General features: G+C 44.2%; 1 protein-coding gene across 4 annotated transcripts; it reads left to right on the plus strand.

Annotated features, from left to right (window-relative positions):
- The first annotated feature begins 12,541 nt into the window (after positions 1 to 12,541).
- On the plus strand, positions 12,542 to 23,239 carry GORAB (golgin, RAB6 interacting). 4 transcript variants are annotated; one of them, XM_054980614.1, is made up of 5 exons: positions 12,542 to 12,626; positions 14,332 to 14,701; positions 17,589 to 17,690; positions 19,262 to 19,402; positions 21,847 to 23,239. In XM_054980614.1, the coding sequence occupies exons 1-5, from the start codon at positions 12,563 to 12,565 to the stop codon at positions 22,295 to 22,297; spliced, it is 1,128 nt and encodes a 375-aa protein (XP_054836589.1). In that variant the 5' UTR covers positions 12,542 to 12,562; the 3' UTR covers positions 22,298 to 23,239. The 4 variants fall into 4 exon arrangements, with proteins under 4 accessions (XP_054836589.1, XP_054836586.1, XP_054836587.1 ...); XM_054980611.1 differs by lacking the exon at positions 21,847 to 23,239 and having other exon boundaries at positions 19,262 to 19,406; XM_054980612.1 differs by lacking the exon at positions 12,542 to 12,626 and having other exon boundaries at positions 14,621 to 14,705.
- The last annotated feature ends 245 nt before the right edge of the window (positions 23,240 to 23,484 follow it).

Raw genomic sequence — 23,484 nt, forward strand, 5'->3', positions numbered from 1 at the left:
GATAGGAGCCAGGCAGGGTCTGAAAGTAGGATGGGATTTCTCAGGGAGAATAATGTAATCAAAGCCTGAGGTACGGGTGAGCAGAACCATTTGGTTCCGCTCAAAAGAAAATAAAATGTTTTGGCAGAGCACAGCGGTCTTTTTCCACTCCACCCAAAATCCCAAGTGGATTCCACAATCTGCCCCAGGCATGCACAGAGAGTTCTGGCCTCGCTTGATCCCTTGGCGCATGCCCCAATTCCTCTGATGCAATGTGAGGAATGTCAAAAGACCATAAGGAACAGTGTTTACACGAGCCCCTCACCATGTCAGAGATTTCGAGGCTTGCAAGTTGGGAGGGCCCACCAAGTCCCAGGAAGATCCCCCCAGGATGTGCAAGGCCTCCACCTCATGTACTCCAAAAGCCTGTGCAACCAGTGTGTACTGTTGTCATTGCCACCATGCTATACCAGACACCTCTGGGCACAAGAGGCTCAGGTGCAGCTGAGTTCACCAACTATATACCTTACAGGAAGACTGTGCTTACCTTTCGTAGGTACTGGTTGCATTCTGAAAAGAGCTTTCACCCCATCTATCACCTCAACGTAGACCTGGGTGACCATAAGAACACAAGAGTAGGTGCTCTTCTGGAGACGGGTGGTCCATCTAGTCCTGCATCTTTTTTCACTTTGTGGTGGAACAGTAGCTCTGGAGAGCCAACAGATGGGGCACAGAGGCCTAGAATTGGTATTCAGAGCTTTATTGCCTCTGGACACAGAGGTTTCCTTCCACAATCATGGCTAGTAACTACTGATGGGCTTCTCTTCCTCCGTGAATCTCTCTAATCACCTTTCAAAGCTTGTGGCCATCAGTACATCGGCTGGCAGTAAATTCCACAATTTAACTACTCAGTCAGTGAAGAAGTACTTCTTTCACTGTGTCCTGAATCTATTATTCATCTTTACTTGGCAGCTTTCATTCAGAAAATTCCCTGTATCCTCTTTTAGCCCTGAATTGGATGGCCCAGGTTGGCCCGAACTTGTCAGATGTTGGAAGTTAAGCAGGGTTTGCCCTGGTTAGTGTTTGGACAAGAGACCTCCAAGGAAGTCCAGGAGTGCAATACAGAGGCAGGCAATGGCAAAACCACCTCCGTTCATCTCTTGCCTTGAAGACCCTTTGATGTCACCATAAGTTTGCTGCAACTTGACAGCACTTTCCACCACCATATCCTCTTTATCCACCTTCCGCATAATTTCATAAACCTCTGTGGTGACTCCCCTTGGGTATCGTTTTTCTAAACTGAAAAGTCCCAGAGTCTTTAGCCTTTCTTCATAGTTTGCTCTAGTGATCTCCAATAATATAATACTATTCTGTAGCATTCTGTTCTGAAGTTTCCTGCAGAATTATTGCTAAAATGCCAGCCGTTTATTGCTTTACTTGGGCTAGATATACATAAAAAAAGAACTGAATGAAAGTTGTCAAGTAAAGAATGCAAGTAATATGTATCCTGGGGCTTTTAGCATAAAACCAGGAAGGGCATGTATGGAACGCTGAAGAAACTCAGAGATTTTTGATACCGTCCTGCTGTGTCGTTGGATCTCTCTGTATACTTTTCTGGGCTGGAGCCAAAATATTGGAGTTGACAAAAAAATCTCCCACTCATTTGTGATCAGGATTGTACCCAACAAATAACAGCGGCCTGCTTATTAGATTTATACTGGGGGACTTTCAAGGACTTGCTGGAGAAAGGAAATAGCCTTCTCCCATTCTGACCCCATCTCCCCTTTTGTGCTCTTCTTCCCTTCTCTTATCCCTTAACCTTCCTGCCTGCCCGCTCCTTCTCCCCCTACCATTCTCCTCTGTAGGCATCAAAATGTAACCACCAAAATCTTGCAAAACCTTTGTGAAATTTCAGCAGAGATTTTTAGTTGTCTGGGTAGTCTCATGAGATCTCTCAGCTCATTTAAATTTTTCGGTTTTATTGTTTTCCTGCCCTTAAAAAAATTTAATATTTTCCAGCAAACCTGTAGATTGTCCCAGGTTTCCAATAACGTGTACCATAGCCTTGGGTGGTCCTCTTGTGCAAATCTTTTGATCTGACATTTGAGCAAAATGGAGAATTACATATATGATTTATTCAAACATGTATTTTAAATATTTGTGTCTTACGCTCTTCTTAAAACCTGATCTATTGCTTACATAACTTTTTAAAGTTTTTATAGTTTTAAAAATGAGGTGCAATTAAAAAAAAAAGAATCACTCTTAGGCCTTCATTGGATGCTTCTCCCAACGGTTTAGTTGACTTCTGGAATGAAGAAGTGACCTGGGTGCTTTTCTACAATAGGGTTCCATCCTCTAAGCAAGGACTGGAGACCTCTTGGAATTACAACTGATCTCCATGTGACACAGATCACACCACCTAGAGAAAATGGCTGCTTTAGAGGGTAGACTCTACAGCTTTATACCCCACTGAGGTCCTGCCCATCTCCAAACCCCACTGTCCCCAGGTTCTACCCCCAAATCTCCAAGAATTCCCAGCCTAGAGTTGGCAATCCTGACAGTGGATTCCGTGAATTCTACACACCCAATTGGCTCATTGATTTATGGAAGTATGGAGAGTAATTATATAGGAGGGGTGACAGCTTGAGTGTCAGGAGAGGAAATCTGCCAAATCTGACCAAACATGGGCCTGGAAGGCTCCTAACACAGGCAATGAAGAAAACTCATTTCACTCCATCCTGCGGCATTGATCTGAGTTATGGGGGACCTGTGTCATATGAGGGCACGTGGGAAGGTAGCAGAGGAACCCCCAGTGACTTACTGTGACCTGTTGGCCAAGCAGTCACAGATAAAAGCATTTGTATCTGTTTGCCCAGGATTCCAGATCCAATTCAGAATGTATCAATGGCTCCTGCTTTGTCCTGTTTTGATGAATGCTTTTTATTTGATGCCACTTGATACGAGGATGTGGACACCTTGGAGAGGCGAGGCCTAGCTCGGCCTACCACTGATATCATTGACCTGTGCCAGGCCTTTGGAGTACCTGTTCATCAGTGTGTTAATTTAACAGATTCTAGGGAATCCATGGAGGTTCTGAACTGGCATTTTGATGTCAAAAGACCTGGTGGGACAATGGCCTGGGGGATGGTCAACCTCCCTCACTGGGTCCACTCTGGCTATGGTTTCCAGGTAGGGTAGTCGAGTCTCCTGCCCCTCCCAGTGGGAGGGCAGGGATCCAGCACTTACCTTCTCTGTGCTGCTGGGATTGTCCTTGCGTGCATGCAAAGCGTGCACATGGTCCTGCACTGGCACGATAACATCACTTCCAGGAAGTGATGTCATCATGCAAGGAGGGGGAGCACACAGTTCGCAGTGGGCCCGACTCAGCCTGTTTGGGGCCCAAATCGACCTGCTGCAAAGCACAGGAAAGCAATGGAGGGGGGAGGGGGGAGCAGGAGATTCCCCGCCCCAACTGGGGGAATGGGATCCCTATTTCCAGGCCACAGTTGGCAATCCCCAAGAGTGTTTTGTGGGCGAGGACTGGCATGCCAGTGTCACGCAAGCATGCTGATGTCACTTCCTGAGAAAACTGTAAGTGATATCATGGCACACGGGGATTTGCAAAAACTTTATCTCCTTGAATTCAAGATGACAAATAGTAAAGATAGGAATGCCTGGAAAAAAATAGAAAATACTTTTTAAGGTCCCCCAACCTGGAAGACTTTTTTCTTTACCTTTTTCTTATTTTTTTTCCCAATGGATAAATCAGACATTTTGGGGAGCACTACCCCCCCCCCATATTTTCTCTTTTAAAAATAGCAAAACACTTTTAAAGACCAGGGCCATTTTCACACATCTTTACATAGCAAAAAACTCACGGAGCGAGGGTGTCTTCATAATGTGATTTCTGACGTCATTGCGCTACAAAAACAGAATCATGGCGCGGTGACGACAGAAATCGCGCCATGAAGACGCCCTCCTTCCGTGAGTTTTGCCCTGTGTAAAGACATGTGAAAACAATCAAGGTGCTTCTCACTCAGAATATGCAAACTTAAGGTTTTTATGGAAAACAATCTATGGTATTAGAGAATGATAATCCCTGCATATCTTATATATAGGCAACATATTTCTCATATTTAGTGTTTATGACTGATTTTGTCCACTGTTAACATGCAGTAATATTTACAATAATAAACTGTTAAGTGATCATAATTGTCAATGTTATAAACTTTAACTTGCTATCAAAATGGTCCGGTAGCCCTGTGATGACTGCACAAGAATGCTCCTGTTCAAATAATATACTTTCCTTCCCTTGCTACAAATTTTCTATTTTCAACTTTCATTTTTTCCTACATCTCAAAGCGACATGCTATGGTAACATAGGGTGTAGCAGTCTGCAGCTCTCTGTCTCTCATTAATAATGGGACATATTTGCAATTTTGCTTGCAGAGAATAGTGCAATCCTAAAGAAAATTTGCATGTTTCATAGTTAGTTGAAGTCAGTGGGTTTAGATGGGCTTAATTCTGCTTAGAACTGCAACGGAAAACATTTTAACTTTTAAATGTCATTAATAATACCATCTTACGTGCAAAATTATCAGTGATTCATTTTCAGTGTAACTCTAAAAGTTATACTTCTCTAAGCCCAATAAACTCTGTTAGAAGGATGCATCTATGTTTAAGATGACACTGTTTATGTTGTTAAAGCAGTAAGACAAATTTAGGCTCAATAAGAAATTAAGTATTGCATATATTTCTCTTTCCCCCAAATTCCTATTTTTTTCCCATTAATAAACTCAGAAAAGCATCATTTTTCATGGCTTCAAAATTTCCAGAAATTTTTACATCTCTACTGAGTAGACGGGAATGTTGATGATCAGGGAAGAGTTGGAAGCTGAAATCATTACACTTGCAAACGATCAAAGTGAGAATGCGGTAGACAGTCAAAGCAGATAGGTAGTTAAGCTGGTTGGTAAGCAGCAGAGCTTTTTTCTGGGAAAAGAGGTGGTGGAATTCAGTGTTGGAACTCAGGACCGCACGATGATGTCACTTTGGGTCAGCTGGAACAAGGGGGGAGTTTTAAAAAGTTTAAATCACTGTCAGCGAAAATGGTCACATGGCCGGTGGCCCCACCCCCTGATCTTCAGACAGAGGGGAATTTAGATTGTCCTTTGCGCTGTGGGAACAGCGTGGAGGGCAATCTAAACTTCCTTCTGTCTGGAGATCAGGGGGCAGGGCCACGAGCCATGTGACCATTTTCAAGAGGTGCCGGAACTCCGTTCCACCGTGTTCCAGCTGAAAAAAAGCCCTGGTAAGCAGTAATAGACAGTAGCTCAAGGTATAAAAGTTGTCCAGCCTGATAATATTTTAAAATATCATGCCACCATGTTGGCATAAAAGAATTAGGATACCTGGTTCCTAGTGCGAGTTGTGAAGACTTACACACTTAAGAGTAAGAAATCCCATCTGCAGTTTTTCAGCAGCGAGTTTAGAAAAAAAAATCTCTGGTGCTTTTCCAATTATTGTAAAATGATTGCATATTTATTTTATGTAATGAATCCTAGGTTTTGTGTAATGTCCTTTTCTGTTGGCAGTGATTAGAATTTCATTACTTTTTTGTGCGAGAAAAATATGACAATTTCATAACTAGCCAGGCAAGCGGCATTCACCGTAACCAGGAACAGCCCATGATGAATCTCTCTTCCTCGAGCTCTTATTGAAGTGTTTTGGGATTGATTCACTAATTCATTAATCCCCTTGCCTTGTGCAGGTGGTATCCCTAGTGGCCTTTGTTGTCATGCTATTAAAGCCTCTTTTGAGTGCTTTTTAAACTGCCCCTTCTGTTTTACAGATTCCCAGATTGTAAATCAGTGTTAACGTTTCCTCAGCTCACAGAGATGTCGCGTGTCCCCTCAACATCTCTGGACTCTCACAAACCAGGTCGGCACAATCTTAAAGCTTTAGCAATGACTGTTATTAAATACTCTAGAATTTACTTACAACCAGGTGGCACTGAACTCTGTTGCCCTCTTTGATGGCTTAAAGGAATGCACCCTTTTTTCTCTGCAAGTGACGGGGAGGGCTAAGAGAAGACTTTAATGCACCCCATTTTTGTTTCCTTAGGATCCTCTGAACGTAGAACTAAAGCAGGCAGAGGAACAAGGACACTTCTGTGTGTGGTTAAGCCTGAGCTCTACACTTTTGTGGTGTTCCTTGGAGAAGAAAAGCGCAGACCTGGCATCCGCACTGTGCTCTCTTCACATGACTCTTTTCCTTTGCAGAGGCATTTTCCTAATCACACATTCTCTGCACAAGCTCCTTTTGTTCGCTGCCGTGAGCCAACCTCCATGCTGCGGCAGCTGCCCAGATGTTCCCTATCAAACTCCAAGCCATGCCAGCAAACTTTGGCACACATGAAAGAAGACTGAGTAATAGGCCTCCACAAATACCTCCCCCCCCCCCCAATTTCTGCAAGTATTTTAAAATGCTAATGGGTTCCACTCAGCTGCAATCTCAAAAAGGCTGCAGGGCTGAGTCGTGTGAGTGTCCAGCAAATTAACAGTTAAGGTCTATGAGGCGCCTCAGTGCCGTGGTGCCCTGAGGGTCTTGTCTGGAGTTCTCTAACCTTGAACCGCTGTCACTCGCTTTCCTGCTAATAGCTTTCCAGTGGCTGAGCCAAAACCCCCGGTGATTTTGCTTTCCAAAATGAAACTGAGCTCAACTAGTCTGCAAGGCAAACTCCATGTTCCCCCCCCCCCACCCTCTAGGACTCCAGAAGATGATGTTGACACGGCGTGCAGGCTGGCCCGGTTCCTTCAGTATCTTGCAAACTACCTTTTTGCAATCCCCCCCCCTTTCTAGAAGGTAAGGAAAATAAATGAAGCATCAAGCCCATCAACGGCTCCATTCTAACAGGCAATGTAACCGCTTCGTATTAGAAACATATCGTGGGTTTATGACCTTATAAGAAGATAGCATTGGGGTGGTGATTGTTAAACTTTTGAAAATAATCCCACTTGACAGTTTAACTGATCACTTTCATCAGCTTTAGCTTGAGGGGGACATACCTTGTCTTGAATCCATGGCCATACCAATAACTGTTAAGAAATATACAGCTTGGCCTGCCTCTCTTATTAGGCAAGCCCCCGACTGCTCAAAACAAGGGAGACAGATTTGTGCCAGTATATCCCATCTCGAACCCCTCTACTGTCCAGTGATATTTATTTCTTACATGTATTCCCTATCCTATCAATATCCTCAAACAGCTCACATTCTAAGTGGACAACCAAATGTCCATTATTGGAGCTATGACCTCGCTGTGGAAACACATCTCTCCCATTGGGGTTTATTTATTTATTTATTGTCCACTTTTCTCACTGAGACTCAAGGCAGATTATATTGTGTGAGATTAGTACAATCACTAGCAAGGAGATTTCAATAGACAATGTCATAGGGTAAATAAATGCAAGTTTACAAAGACATAACAAAATCCAATACAGAATTGAAGAAATGCTGAAACAGAGCATAAGCAATTCACTGACTGACATTAGATAACATAGAGCTACCCAGTAGGGTCATACTTGAAGCAACAGGTAATAGTACATAGGAGTGCATACTTAAAAGTCTCTTGTATAAAGCTGTGGTTCAGCATCATTTGGAGTACTGTGTGCAGTTCGGGTCACCATATCTCAAAAAGGATATTGCAGAACTGGAAAAAGTACACAGGAGGGCAACCAAAATGATTAGGGGCTTGGAGGGCCTTTCCTATGAGGAAAGATTGGAGAGTCTGGGACTTTCCAGTCTATAAAAAAGACAGCTAAGGAAAGAGATGATAGAGGTTTAAAAATTATGCATGCGGTGGAGAAAGCGAATAGTTTTTTCTCCTTCTCCCATAATACTAGAACTCGAGAGTACCCAATAGGTTCCATTCAGGACAGATGAAACAAAGTAATTCTTTACTCAACGAGTAATTAAACTGTAGAATTCACTGGCCACATTGGCCACAAGCAGGGGTCATTTCGTTGAAAAAGAGCTGCCGGAACTCATTAGCATAACTCATTAGCATATGCCACACCTCTTGCCATCACAGGAAGCGTCATTGGTATAACTGATTTGCATATGCCACACCCCCTGACATCACCTATTCTGGCTGTTTGGGACCCAATCCTGGCCATTCAGGGCCAAAATTGGGCCCAAAATGGCAAAAACGGGCTGAAAAGGGCCGAAAAGGGCCCCAAAATGGTCAGGATTGGGCCGCTGCTGAGCGGGAGAGTGATCCACCACTCGTCAGAGGCCCGATGTGGGCCATTTCATCCCCAAGCCAGGCAAAAACAGGCCCAAAATGGCCGAGAGTCAGGTGGGCGGGGCCACCTGACATGTGACCTCTTTGGGGAACTTCCGGAACTGGGTTCCTGTGCATTCCCCCTCGAAATGAGCCCTGGCCACAAGCATAGACAGCTTTTAAAGAGAGTTAGACAGATTAACAGAGGAGGGTCCCATCAATGGCTACTAGGCACAATAACTAAAGGGAACCTCCATATGCAAAAGTAGCAAACCCCTGAATACCAGCATTGGGAGGCAGCAGCAGGGAAGGGCCTCAGCCTCTGTGCCCTGTTTGTTTGGCCCTTCAGAGCAACTGGTTGCCCACTGTGTGAAATCATGTGATGGACTAGATGGCCCCCTGGTCTGATCCAGCAGGATTTTCTGAAGCCTTCTATGGAGTCCAGCTGAGGGGAAAAGGGCTCTTCCTCCTAGGTGTCATTGAGCAATGGTGATTGGCTAGCCCATGTGGCAGTCACTAAGCCATCTCTCATACTCCTGGCAACTTTTCAAGCTTAAAAATAAAATAAGTTGCTGAACAAATGTTTAATCCAAAACACATTGGAATACGTTTAGAGAAGGAAACTGGGTGCAGACTTAAAGGGAAATTTCACGTCAACTATAGCTCTAGAGAGCTGTTGGTAGCCAGGAGCAAGCAGTGCCAATGCCCAGCCTTGCCAAAACCTCAGATGGCGGCCATTTCCACACACGTTGAATAATGCACTTTCAATGCACTTTAGCAATCCTTTGGAAGTGGATTTTTTGTTCCACACATGGAAAAGCAGTTCCAAATGTTCATTAAAGAGTATTGAAAGTGGATTATCCAAAGTGTGTGGAAGCCGCCGGCATTTGGCACAAATCTTATCAGAGTCCATTCGCCCATCGCCCACTGCACCACGGCAATTTTGTGGGAGGAGGTGACAGGTGACCCATTGTTGGTGCAGCTGATCAAGTCTGAGAAAATATGGTACTTGGATAGAGAGTTAATGAGATGTTATTTGCCAAGTGATTTCATATTCCTCCATGCTGTGAAAAGCTTCAGCTGCCCATTTCTTCACATGAAACCTCTATTAAAGGGACAGGACTTTTTTTCCCCTCCAGAGTAACCACTGTCATTTGGAAGACCTTGGCAAAACGGAATTGTTCAGGAGGGCATTCTTGTAGAGGGAGAAAAGCTGTGGTTGTAATGGTTAAGCTCAGGAGAAAAGTCTTTCCTACATTATTGTTACCTTAAACAGATACGTTTGTATGCTTTGTTTGTTTTTTCCTCCATTATACAATCCAAGCCCAACTATATTTTTTGTCTTTCTAGGAGCCTTTGCTGTTAGATTCATATGGTATTGTGCCTTGAAATCCACTTGCTGATTCGTTTTAATGTTTTTTTAACCATAGTTGTAATCTGCCTTGTGTCCAAGGGAGAAAACAAATGAAAAAAAAATTGGGAAAAATAATAAATATGCATTGAAACATGATTTGTTGGCAGCTAATTTTGGGGTGCAATACTGTTAATATCCAAGTTACTTATTCAGAGTGAATCAAGTAACCTGTGAATCAAGTAAGCCACTAGGAACTGCAAATTAAGGAATTGGAAACTAATTTCAGTCTCATCCAATGACATCAGTTTGCATATAGCTGGGGAGGGTGCGGGTTGGGAAGAGGGGAGACCTCAGTGTGGTATCCAAATCAGCCATTTTTTCCAAGGGAACTGATCTCTGCCACCAGATCAGTTGTACTTCTGGGAGATCTCCAGACACTACCTGGAAGTTGGCAACCCTACTCAGCTTCACATGACAATCTTCCCTAAGGTAGCCATTTGTCCCATTTTAAATACAGTTGAGTGTTTTCACTTGTTTGAAGCTTTGTTGAAAGCTGCTTCACTGGTAAGTACCAGACACATGTACGTTAATCTACGTAGGTATACATTTTATATTTTTGAAGAATCAGCAGTCACTGATTTTTTGCCCCCAGCATATCTTGCTGCAACCTTTACCATCTCTCATCAGGCATACAGTGTAGCTTAATTGCGGCTGCAATCAGTTAATGCCAGGGCTCATTTCATCAAAAAAGAGCTAGAGGAACTCATTAGCATACCTCATTAGCATATACCACACCCCTTGACATCATTGGAAGTGTGTCATTAGCAAAACTAATTTGCATATGCCACACTCCCTGACATCACCTCTCCTGGCTGTTTTGGACCTAATCCTGGCCATTCAGGGCTGAAATTGGGCCCAAAATGATAAAAAGGGGCTGAAAATGGCCCCAAAGGGGCCCAAAATGGTCAGGATCAGGCCACTGCAGAGCAGAAGAGTCAACCACCACCCATCAGAGGCGCAATCCGAGCTGTTTCGGCCCCAATCCAGGCTGAAACAGGCCCAAAATGGCCGAGAGTCCGGTGGGTGGGGCCACCTGACATGTGACCTCTTTGGGGAACTGCCGGAACTGTGTTCCGGCGCGTTCCCCCTCGAAATGAGCCCTGGTTAATGCACACTTAATAAAGATAATAATAATGATAATGATAATAATAGTAAATTACAAGAACAACAGTAACAACATTCAATTTATATATCGCTCTTCAGGACAACTTAAGGCCCATTCAGAGCAGTTTACAAAGTGTGTTATTATCATCTTTGCAACAATCAACCTGTGAGGTAGATGGGCCTGAGAGAGCTCTGAGAAACTGTGATTACGGATGCCATTCTCCCCCCTGGGGTGGGGGATCCCCTGCTTCCTCTGCATCTACTTGGCCAGCGGAGAGTCGCGCTCCCCAGGGCACCCCCCCCCCGGGTGGCACGGTGAGCTCCTAGGTGGCGCACCCCCATGCTCACAGCAGCCCGATTTGAGCCGAAACACATCTGCTTCAAGCTGAATTGTGGCCCGCAGCAGCCCAATCCAACCCACGGGAGCACTCTCAGCCACCCTTTGACCCTGGAAGTGGTGTCATCACGCAAGCCAGGAGTGCGCGCACGCGAAATCAGGACCTGGGCCTCAGCAAGGTAGATGCCAGGCTCCTAATCTCCTGCTGGGGGAGTCAAGAGACCTGGCAACCCTAGCTGTGACTGACCCAAGGTCACCCAGCTGGCTTCAAGCAGAGGACTGGGGAATCAGTTCTCCAGATTAGAGTCCTGCCGCTCTTAATCACTACACCAAACTTCGCTAGGAGTAAGCCCTCTGGAACACAGTGATACTAGCAAACAAACATAGGATTGAGCTGCACATCTGCCAAACACCACTCTGTTCCATTTTTAAGACCTACTTAATATGACACTAGTAGGGTTGCCAGCTCCAGGTTGGGAAATTCCTAGAGATTTGGGGCGTGGAGCCTGGAGAGGGGTATGGTTTGGGGAGGCAAGGGACATCAGCAGGGTATAATGCCATACAGTCCATATTCCAAAGTAGCCATTTTCTCCAGGGAAATTGATCTGTATGGCCTGGAGATCAGTTGTAATTCCGGGGGATCTCCAGCCACCACTTGGAGGCTGGCAACGCTAGACGGGCCAGGCAAGAGAACTGACCAGTGTAACTTTGGACATGCCCAGCATCTTAATTGGACCGTGAAAAGCATGCACGCTTAATTAACACCCTCCCAGGTTACAGATCTTTGATGCCTTAACTAAGCAGGCAAACTTACTTTGCGGGGGAAGCAACCCAGGCCAAGCCTGATTGCAATGGAATGCTGGCAAGGCAAACGAGCTTCCTGTGCAACTTTCCATACGTCTTGTTTAAACTGTACTGCAAACAGTGCAAAGTAGCTATGCGCTTGCTTATTTTGCGCACCAGACATACATGTCCACGCAGAAACTCTTGCCATGCTGCATCACCTTCAAAGGAGGCCTAAGATGGTTGTTGAATTGAAGATTGGGTAGGGGGAGGTTGTCATTCCCATCAGTATCGTTTTTGCCACTCCTTTTAAAAAAAAACATTTAAGATTCAGTTACTTTGCATGGGCTGGCCTCTCTCATTCCCAGCATCTTTCCCCCCACTCCCCCAAATTAGCATCCACCCCCACACAAAATAATAATCTTGCTGAATATGGAAACTGGCGCAGTTTTGCAACTTGTTTGTTTGAACCCGATGAAAGTATTCCTGCGACGGATGACTCCTCTCCCCGCCCTCTTCCCAACCCGGCCAGAGCGAAGGCGGCTTCCCGTTCCCATGGCAACCCGCTAGGCCGCGTCAGGCCCTAGCGAGCCTCGGCGTTTCGTAGGTCCAGGGGCGGAGTCAGGAGACGTGGCAGCGGAAGCGGGCCGGGCTGGAAGGCACCATGGCCGGGGACTGGGCCGGCTTCTCAGAGCAGGAGCTTCGGAGACTCCAGGGAAAACCCCCAGGTAATCCTGGCCGAGGGTGGCGAGGGCAGCCGTAGCCTTGGCGGGACCTGCTTTGGTGCAGTAGGCAGCCCTTACTAGGCAGGAGCAAGGCCGCTCGGATTAACCTTGCTGGGGAGGAAGTGCGTGAAGCATCCCTAGATAAGTGGTCGGTCTTTCTCCCCCATATTATTTTGCATTGAATACTAATCTCCGTATCTCCTAAAGCGTCTTTGGGTTGCTAGGTCGGTTTCTGTTGCAATGAAGAACAAGTATGGGCTTCTCTAGTCCTATGCGCCCATTCAGACGTGTATTAGGAGTTCCGTGTCTTCGGTTGGTGGTTCAGACTTGCCAGCGCCTCCGTTCGGACTCTTCAACCCAGAGCCCTTGTTAGGGGGGTAGAGAGGAAACCTTGAGAAGAGCTCAGCTGGCTCCTCTTGGGATTCTTTGCCATCCCAGGGTCTTTCTTTGTCCTTGAAAACGACTGCAGGGTGTGGAGTGGTGCTTTCTTGCCAATCCTGCTAAATAAAACCAAACCCTACTTGCCCTTTCCATGCTACATTCCCAGGGCCCCCTCCCCTTCTGTGCTCTCTCAGCGAAACCTACCTCACATGGATGTTGTGAATATAAAATGGAGGAGCATGTAAAGAACATGGTGTTCTGAGTTCCCTGAAGATGGGATAAAATGTACTTTATTTATTTTTATTTATGTCATTTATATTCCGCCTTTCTCACTGAGATTCAAGGCAGATTTCATAGTGTGAGATTACTACAATTAGTAGCAGGACAAGGGCAGGCATTTCCACACAGTATCAAGAACATTTCCATAAACAGTGTCATAGGGTAAATGAATACAAGTTTACATAGACATAGTATTAGCAATTACTTATAAATAAATATTGCCATGCCGTGCCCCAGGATTTTTTAACGATGAATGCTCACAGATGGGGATTCTCTATAAGAAAAAGGCCAAAGAGGCAAGTAAGTGTTAAATAGTTCCTCCCTCCTTCCGATCTGCCCTTCATATTGCACACCCTCCCCCCAGCAATCTTGAAAATAATCACAGAATGATGTGCAATATGTAGTTCTGCTAGCCACTCTAGGAATTGCTGCCTTGATGTCCTTCTTCAAACTCTCTATGTCCCAATGAGTGTTGTGGTGAGCAAGTCCAAGTTTGCTCAGGAAGGTATGTTTATAAAGGGAATTGGGCTGTGGTATAACAAAATAGTTCAATAAAGCGCTTTTATAGAGGGAACAAGACTGTAATCTATGCCTGTTTATTGTATGCATTATCTTGCTGTTACTGCAACTTCTGTAATTCCACTTTCTGCATTGCTTCAGTTTCATGTCTTGTACTTTTTGGTGTGTGTTGTTTTCTGTTTTGTAAACCTAGTTCTAGCGCATTGCTTATTGGATGTCCTATGCTGTTTGATTGTGTTGTTTTATATATTGTAATCTACCTTGAGTCTCTGCAAGAAAGGTGGGCTATAAATAAATAAAATATTTGCACGTGAGAGTGCAAAAGGATTGGGAAGGGGTGAGAGGAGAGGAGAATATTTGATAATATGCTGTTCTGTTAGTAAGAATTTGGATTTTATCATCAGTCTTTTGAATGCATATGTGTTTCTTTTTAAAAAATCTGTTGTATTCCTCCTCCCAAGCAATTGTGTTAAGTCACTATTCCACAGATAATAAGAGGGTAATTTCAGCTTATTTGTTGCCTATATAGAGCCTTCAGACCCACGACCTGAACAGCAACACCGGCCTGCTTCTGTAAACAAAAGTCGGCAAAAACTGCAGCGCAAAAAAGCTGTACAGCAGCTTTGTGACAAACTAGGAGTGCAGGATGGAGCAGTCTTGGCGCCTCCAGAGCAGCGGCTTTCTGCACCCAAACTTGTATCCTCCTCTCCCCAGACGTCTGGCCCGCTGTCCCAATCTCCTTCAGTCAGAGAGCAGCATGTTACCAGCAATCAGTGGGATCAACCTGGACTTGAGAAGTCTTGCAATGGTGAACTTGAGAAATCTTGCAACGGGGATGAAAGGAACCAGAATCGCTCTGCAGAGCCAAGTCATAACCTGACAAGAAAGAAAGTGGAATTGTTAGTAAGTCTAATAAACCGGCAAAAATTGTGGTGTTCCTTCCAAATTCATTGACAATTTGCACAGTAAATTGGAAGGCTCTTGTCAGATTGTGTAGTAGCTTTTAGGATGAGAATTTTGCTCAGTTCTTTTCCCAGCTTGGTGTGGCTTTATGTGTAACGGGATTCTTCAGGATTCTTTGGGGCACCTGCATTGTTTGAGGCTTTTGCTAGGGGCCAGGGAAAGTGGCTGGTTCCATTTCCTTAACTGTAAAGGCATTTTCAGCCATGTAGAGAGATCTAATACTATACACATGGGAAGCAGTGATTTTTAAACACCTGACCTTCAAGGAGTCTTTTCTACATACTTTTTTTGGTCTGTGGAACCTGAGCCCATTGAAAAGGGTGCACACTCAAGTTATGCAGTGCACTAGTCAATGCTAGGCCATCACTGGTGGCACATGTGAACAGGTAGTGTGACGTAGCGCACATGCAAGAGGTCCTTGCAGCTGCACATTGTACAGTAAGATTGGTAATGTTTGGGTGAACTGTCTTTCAGAGTACTTAATCATCTTTACTGATACTCTCATTGGAGGATACCTAATAAACTTTGGAAGAACTTTGGAACACAGTTTTGAAATGTGAACAGAGTTATCGAGGATTTGAATATCAATTCCTGGTTCCTGTGCCACGTGAGCTCATAAAGAAATGACCAGTTGCATCAGACCTGTTGTCCTTCTAGTCCAGCATACACAAGGGCCAAACAAACAGGACAGAGACCAGAGTCTTCACCTCTTGTGGCTTCATAGTAGTGGTATTCAGACATTTGCTGCCACTGGACATGGAGGTTTGTTTAGTCACCGTGGCTAGTAGCCATTGATGCACTTCTTCATTAAACTGTCCACCCCCCTTTTAAAGCCATCTATGCTTGTGGCCATTGCTGTGTCCGCTTCATCCATTCTGGTATTATATAAAACATACTACTTACTTTAAAAATTTCAGTGTTCCCTTTCCACCCAAATAGGTTCCCCAGAGTGGCAAAACATCAAAATATTTAAAACAGTAAAGCAGCATTTAAAATAAGATACATATAAAATATTCAACAATTCAATATAGACATACAAACAAGCATGCATATCTACAGGAGCAGGGCCAATAAGAGTTTCTGGGGATATACCAAACCAAACAAAAAAGTCTTCACCTTCTGGCTGAATACAATCATAGAGGGAGACAGACAGATCTTCCAGGGGAGGGAGTTCCAAAGTTTCAGCTCCATGACGAAGAAGGCCATTTCTTGGGTTGCCACGCATCTAGCCCCAGACGGTGGAGGTACCTAAAGCAGGACCTCTGAAGACGACCGGAATCAACGGGTTGGTTCATATGAGAGAAAGTGATCCTCCAGGTATGTTGGCCCCAAGGCTTTGAAGATCAATACCAGTGCCTTGAGTTGAGCCCAGAAACAAATTGGGAGCCAGTGTAGATGGAACAAGCCTGGGTGCTTTGGTCTTTACAATACACTCCAGTCACCATTCTGGTTGTACCATTCTGTACCAGCTGTAGCATTCAGACAGTCTTCAAGAGTAGCCTCATGTAGAGTGCATTGTAGTAAACTAATCTAGATGTTACCAAGGCACACACCATACTGGCAAGATCTTTCCAGCCCAGGAAGGCTCACCAGCCAAAATTGGTGAAAAGCGCTGCTGCCACCTGTTTATCCAACAGGAATCCTAGGTCCAAGAGCATCCCCAAGCTACAAACTTGTTCCTTCAGAGGGAGTGCAGTACTACCCAGAACAGGAGATATCTCAATTTCTGGGTCAAGCCCCCTGCCCCTCCAACAGCACTTCCATTGTCAGGGTTAAGTTTCAGCTTGTTAGCCCCACCACTGTTTGTTCATACAGGTTCACCATAACTAGGGTGCTATATTCTGTTTTCTTGGTCTTTTTCCATGGAGTACAAATATAGTGCTTGTAAAACAAAGAACCATATTTTCTGTGACAATTATTTTTATTTTTTGAGTTCTTAATTGAAAAGAGAAATTAAGGAGCTTTTTACCTGGAACAGGTATAAGTGTAATATCTACTGTGCAAATCAACAGGGTATGACATTTCTTTCCCAAGTTTAAAGGATGAAACACACAAATGCATTTAATAAAAGGAGATCACCTGAACCTATGAAGAATAAACTCGCCTTTCTTCTAAAAAGTGTCTTCTCCATGAACATTTATTGCGTATGCACAGGCTTAAGATTAAACATCCACATGTGGATTTGAAAAGTGAAATCCTTTCTTTGAAGCCAGCAGCCCTTGGGTGGTCCTGATGGAGTGCAGAATTAATTTAGGTTGCGGCTTGTTATGCTCGTTGACCATCTCCTGAGATGTCTGGCATTGGATTGCTAAACACAGTAGATGCCAGTGCTATGGGATAGCTCTGGTGGATCTTTCTCCTCTCTTTTATCCACAAATGTGGATGCTGAGCAGCTCGCCAGAGCCCTTACTAGAATATCTCTTATTTTTAAAAAGATGAAGATTTTGGAGAGTAGCTGAGAGCCAAACTACAAGAGACACCTGACACTAGTTGGACACTTGTCAGCTTCCCTCAAGTTTTGATGGGAAATGTAGGCGTCCTGGTTTTACAGCTTGGCTCTCCGTTACAGCTGCAAGACCAGGATGCCTACATTTCCCATCAAAACTTGAGGGAAGCTGACAAGTGTCCAACTAGTGTCAAACGTAACTTGAAGTTTGGCTCTGACTCTTGAGATGAGTCAAAAAGGTTTGTGTTCAGTCATTTTTAAATCATTCAGGTGCTTCAGGAGTTCCTGAGTCAGTGGCTTGTTCTAAGGGTCAGTCTGGATGCTGAGGGAAAATAAAAGCAATTCCTTGTTCATTGTCTTGTTTTGTCAATGTACAGGCAAGAGAAGTCTCGTTGGGAGGTCCTTCAACAGGAACAGAAGCTTATGGAGGAAAAGAACAAACGCAAGAAAGCTCTCCTAGCCAAAGCAATTGCCGAAAGGTATGGGGGCACTTTGGTTAGGTTTGGACAAGCCAAAAAAGGATGTGATATGTTTTCTGTACTATGTTGCTTGACTTGAACAAGCCTTGACTGCTTATATCTCTGCAGTATCATATAGCCAGTTTGGTGTAGTGGTTAAGAGTAGCGGGACTCTAAATGGAGAACCAGGTTTGATTCCCCACTCCTCCACTTGAAGCCAGCTAACTGACCTTGGGTCAGTCACAGCTCTCTCAGAGCTCTCTCAGCTCCACTCACCTCACAGCATGATTGTTAATGGGGATAATAATAACATACTTTGCAGACCGCTCTGAGTGGATGTTAAGTTGTCTTGAAGGGCAGTATATAAATTGAATGTTATTATTATAAACAATTTCATTTGACTGTTAAGATAGACTCCATTAGTTAACTTCTGGAAGATCCAAGCATGCAAGCTTCTTGTTTTACCTTGTATGTTTTTGTCTGAAGCTGTGGTCATTGTTACGTTCTCTTGGAAATAAATTTAGTTGAAAGCAGCGAGATGCGCTTTCATGAGAATGTTTGTACTATCATGGTACAGAAAAGACCTGTAAGGTGCTACCATTAATGAGTGAAAAAGACTGTTTTAGTGCACCATAATGAGGTTTGGAACTCAGGTGTTCTGGCATTGATGAAGCTGAGCTTCCAAGTTTTATTACTCGTGGTTCAGATCTCTTATGTACTTCTAAAATTCTCTGTAGAAGTTGAATGAGGGGTTGGGAGGTAGTTCTCATATTTTGTGTGTGCTGGTCGCCCAAGACCATCCTAATAGGGCTGGATTGTAGAATACATAGCCCTCAAACACTGAAGCCCTATGCAGATGACCTGTCTGCATTGATTCACCGCAAGAGAAGGGAGAGCAGAACAGGCGCGTTGTCCCTCTTCCATGTAATTACTTGGTGTTCTGTAGCTGAAGATAGTTTTATTTAAAACTGCATCTGACTGATGGTTTTAGATTGTGATTTGAAATTGAGTTTTTTAAAAATGTATTTTTTATGTCTGTTGTAAGCCACCTTGAGTGTCGTAGGATAGAAAGGCAGCTAAAAAATGTTTTAAATGAATAAATAAAATCTGTGCAGTGTGAACGGGGAAAGGAAATGCCAATATGCACACCTTCCTATGATTGGTAGTGTTCAGAAAGCAGAGTCACTGATCACGGGGAAGGGTGTGGATGTGTGAAGGCACTTGACAATGTAGACAGCATAGTGATTAGAGTTGGGTGCTGCTGGTGGGCTTGTGCTTGCTCTCCCTTCCCACCCAGTGAGTCAGTGCTCAGATGGGTTGTCTGCACAGAGCTTGTCACCAAACATTTCTCCACAACTGAAGATCAGACTCATGTTTTTTAAAAAAATCTAAACCATAGATTCTCTGATCCTTTCTCTGTAGCGAAAGCACATGCATTGCTCTATTGAAGTGTTCTTCTGTATTCTGAAGTGAAGAATAAATACAGCTCTAAGATGCCAACAAAGCTTTGAGCAGCATTAACAAGCCAGGAACGTCCCCACATGGTGGCTCGTAACAGCATGTTACAAAGAAATTGCCTGTTTCTTCTCTAGGTCCAGAAGAACACAGGCTGAAACAGTGAAGTTGAAGCGGATCCAAAAAGAACTCCAAGCTCTGGATGACTTAGTATCTGCAGATGTTGGGATTCTGAGAAACAGGATTGATCAAGCAAGCTTGGACTACTCATGTGCTCGGTAAGAAATGAGCGGAGAAGAGCAAAACTCCAAAGGTTGAGGAAATTGCGAGCAAGTTTGGGGTGGGTCCAGGGGGAGAGGCTGGCCTTTTAGTGTTGTTCATTACAAGTCTTCTATTGGCTTTTTAAAAACTTTCTCACCCTGTTTCCACTTACCATCTTGAGATGTTTTCTTGAAGAAAACATGTCTTGGCAGCATCTGTTTTCATCCCACTTGTATCTATTCCCTGGGAAGGCTGCTTTTTAATGCTGCTTTGTCACCATCGCTATAGACCAGTGATGGCAAACCTTTTTGAGCCCGAGTGCCCAAAGTGCAACACAAAACCAACTTACTTGTTTCAAAGTGCCAACACTGCAATTAAACCTGAATACTGCGGTTTTAGTTTAGAAACAACAACTCATACAGTTATCTGAACTAATTAACATATTTTGTCTTAAAAGAGCTCCCCCCGCCCCCGTCACAAATGAAAGTAAAGGAGCAGAGCAGAATGAATGCAAGAAGCTCGCGTTCCTTTGGAGCTCAGCACCACTCGGCTTGCACTCATTCATTTTCTCTCTCCCCCCCTCCCTGTCACAAATGAAAGTAAAGGAGCAGAGCAGAAGGAATCCAAGCAGCTTACTGTTCCTTTGAAGCCCAGCACCACTCAGCTTGCGCTCGGAGGAAAAGGATTCACGTGGGCGGGGCCAAAACCCACGCCTCCAAATGAGCCCTGGCTCGCGTGCCCACAGAGAGGGCTCTGCGTGCCGGCTGTGGCACGCGTGCCATAGGTTCGCCATCGCTGCTATAGACCATTGTTTCTTCATTGCTTTTATCCTTTTTAAAAATGACATCACAGTGCTGTATACACATCAGAAAAACAGTCATGTTATCAAGCACACGTTAACTTTGCTTGAATCCAAGCCGGACCTAGGCATTACCTAGATCACAAGTTACGACTTCTTTAAGTCATGTGTGAAGTTAACGCAGACAAGAGTCAATCATGGACCCAGTCTGCTGAGAGAAGGTTGTTTGCCATTCCAGATGAAGTCATTCAAGTATCTGAAGAAAGAATCAAAGTTTGGCTAGCCTAAGGTAGAAGCACATAACTGCGTGATTCATTGAGGAAAGCCTGCGGTCTCTTTGTGACAATTGCTGCAGGCTTGTAAACTTGCCTGTTAGCCTTTGCAGTGAGTATTGTAAGAGCTTTGCTTTGGTTGGCTAGGTAGCATTCCGATAATATCTGGGACCTTGTGGAACTGACAGCCCTTGCAAGGCAATTCTAGACGGAATTACACTATTTTAAGTTCATTGAAGTCAGTGGGCTTTGAAGGATGTAACTCTGTTAAGGACTGCACTGAGAGTACTTTCTGCAGCCTGTGAAGCTAAGAATATATTCATTTTATTTATTCATATCTGGACTGCTCTGCACAAAGGTGTAAGGTTGGTGTAAGCAAGAAAACAACAACAATAACAGCAAAAGAAAGATCAAGATGGTTAGTCGAGTTTGTCTGTCTGTGGCAGTGGAAAAGAACCAGTAGCACCTATAAGACTAACAAAATTAGTGGTAGGATATGAGCTTTTGTGAGCCACAGCTCACTTCTTCAGTAAAAGAAATGCAGATATAAGGTATAAGATCAGCTCAATTAACTTCTTTGGAAAAATGATAAAGGTCAGAGAAAATGTATTGTTACGAAGACAGGTTGAAGGAACTGGGAATGTTTACCCTGGAGAAAAGGGAGGTGGGATGGGGAGTTAAAAGGGTTAGAGGTCTTCACGTGTTTAAAAAAAAATGGAATCATTGAAGGGGTACAAGCGATCTCATACCTGCTTTGAGTAAGACAGGAAACAGGCTTACTTTCAGCACAGGGAAGATCCTGACTATAAAAGTGCTTCGGGACTACATAGGTTATAGAAACATCTTTAAAGGTTTCCAGGGAAAGCCGAACTGGCTTCTCTGAAGAATGTTCTTCTGCAATAGAAGAAGTGACCCGAAGGCTCTGTGTCCAGAGCCAAATGGCAGGCACCATGCCGTTCATTACTTGGGTGTTAAAATTTTGTAAAGCCTGCAAGGACTTACAATTCTGACCCTTTGGGTGAGGCAAAGAAGTGTCAGGGCATACCCTTTCAAGAACTGGGGTTGTAGTGGCTTTTTCTGTGTGCGCGTATAGTCGTTCCTGGAGCAAAGCTGTTCTTTTTTGTTCCTGTCTCTGTAACAAGTTGCAGTGCTTCCTATTTGTAGCTTGATTCCTCAGCTACACCAGCAGAGAAGGGCTCATGAACTGGGTTGGGGCTCGTTGTCTGCTTTCAGTTCAGTTGAGTGTGCACCTTTTTTCTATTTCTGTCACACTGCTGTATATTCCTGCTATGAAGATTACAGTAAGTGATCTGTTCCTGATCCTTGGACATGCTCCAGGCTGCTTAACCCGGGTTTCAAAGGGGTTTTGTTTGTTGGTTTTTTGTTTTAGGAAGCGTTTTGATAAGGCAGAAGCCGAATACGTGGCTGCGAAGCTGGACCTCCAGAAGAAGACAGAAATCAAAGAGCAGCTCACCGAGCACTTGTGCACGATCATCCAGCAAAATGAGCTCCGCAAGGCCCGGAAGCTGGAGGAGTTAATGCAGCAGCTAGAAGTGGTGCTCGACGAAGAGAACCTGGAACTCGAGATCGAGGTGGAGCAGATGCTTCTGCAACAGGAGGGGGGTACTCTTGGGCAAGCAGCCCCGCCGCAGAAGCTTGCTCCTGTTGACGCAGAAGTTCCTGTCCCCCAGGATTGTAACAAAGAACATGAGGACAAAATCCACCGAACCAAGGGTGCGGAACAGTCAGCAGAACAGCCTGTAGTCTCTCATCCTGGAGGCCAGGGCCAGATGACACAAACTGCTGTTTCCAGAGAAGGGGTGGTTTGTGAAGGTACCTGAACACTAACTCGACAAACTAGCTTCTGGTATGTGCCATTCTCTACTGACGTATAGGTTTTAGAGCAGTGGTTCTTAACTTTGAATCTGCCAACCCTCCCCCCCCAGCAACTATGCAACATTATCGTCGAATGCCCCACCCCCACAGTCACAAGTTAAAAACCAGGATATAAAAACAGCTCTCCGGACAAAGCAACTTTTATTTTTGTTCATATATGTATGATACGTGCATTTGAATTGCAGATCTCAGGCATTCGTTCAATGAGACCCTTGTGCCTGATGGCCATCAGCCAATTCCTTAATGTTAGGATTGATTCCTGTTTGCTGCGTCCTGCTTTTTTAAGGACCATGGGGAGAAATCTGGGTTTGGGATTTTATACCCAGAGCTGTCATAAGCCATCATGAGTGGGGAGAACAGGCTGCATAAAACTGTAACGCTTCCAAATGCCTTCTCCGTTTCTCCAGAGTTTCTGACCATCCTAAGATTTGTGAACTGCCTGCCCGCCTCCAGTCCATGTAGCCCCCATTGCAATCCCTGGTTTTGAAGCTTCCACTGTGTAACTGTCCACTTAAGTCTAGCATGAGGGTACTGCCAGGGTCCATTCCATCATTTATGTCGGCAGCCTGTCTCCTCCCTGCTCACCTTCTTTGACTTTTATTGAGCAAAAAGGTTAATTTACACAAAGGGAAATGCAAAGGAAAAGCCACGTTATCTGTATGATCTGCTGGTAGGAAGGGAGAGGCATGCATATCTTATATGACAGGAGGTCAGAACTCATCGTGTTTTATTGGCGGTCGTTACACAAAAGTGTTGAAAATATATTTTTTTATAATGGTCAATCACGTCCTAAGACTTCAGTATGGCAAGGCTGGATCAGTAATTCAGAGAAGGGGTGTATTTGTGTATATGTGTGTATATATATATAAAATGTGAATAAATCTAATCTCCGCTCTTGGGTAATACAACTGGCACTATTTGTGTGTGTTATTGATACTGACGTCGAGGCTTGTTCAAAGTTATTCCGCCAGTGCACTACATTAAAATAACACAATTTTGAATTCACTTAACAACTGGGATCTATTAAATTACAGCATTAATTTAGATCAGTTGTACTCAATAAAACACATCTGTATTTAATGGGAAGTGCTGGCAGCAAATGGGATAGATAATTGAAGGAGCCTATTCTTAC

This window comes from Eublepharis macularius, chromosome 5 (assembly GCF_028583425.1).
Source record: "Eublepharis macularius isolate TG4126 chromosome 5, MPM_Emac_v1.0, whole genome shotgun sequence".
Lineage (NCBI taxonomy): Eukaryota > Metazoa > Chordata > Lepidosauria > Squamata > Eublepharidae > Eublepharis > Eublepharis macularius.

Coding starts and splice junctions, on each gene's coding strand:
- GORAB (XM_054980614.1), top strand. CDS start 12,563: ATGGCCGGGGACTGGGCCGGCTTCTCAGAGCAGGAGCTTCGGAGACTC. Junction 12,627..14,331: donor ACTCCAGGGAAAACCCCCAG/GTAATCCTGGCC, acceptor TTGCCTATATAG/AGCCTTCAGACCCACGACCT. Junction 17,691..19,261: donor GCCAAAGCAATTGCCGAAAG/GTATGGGGGCAC, acceptor TTTCTTCTCTAG/GTCCAGAAGAACACAGGCTG.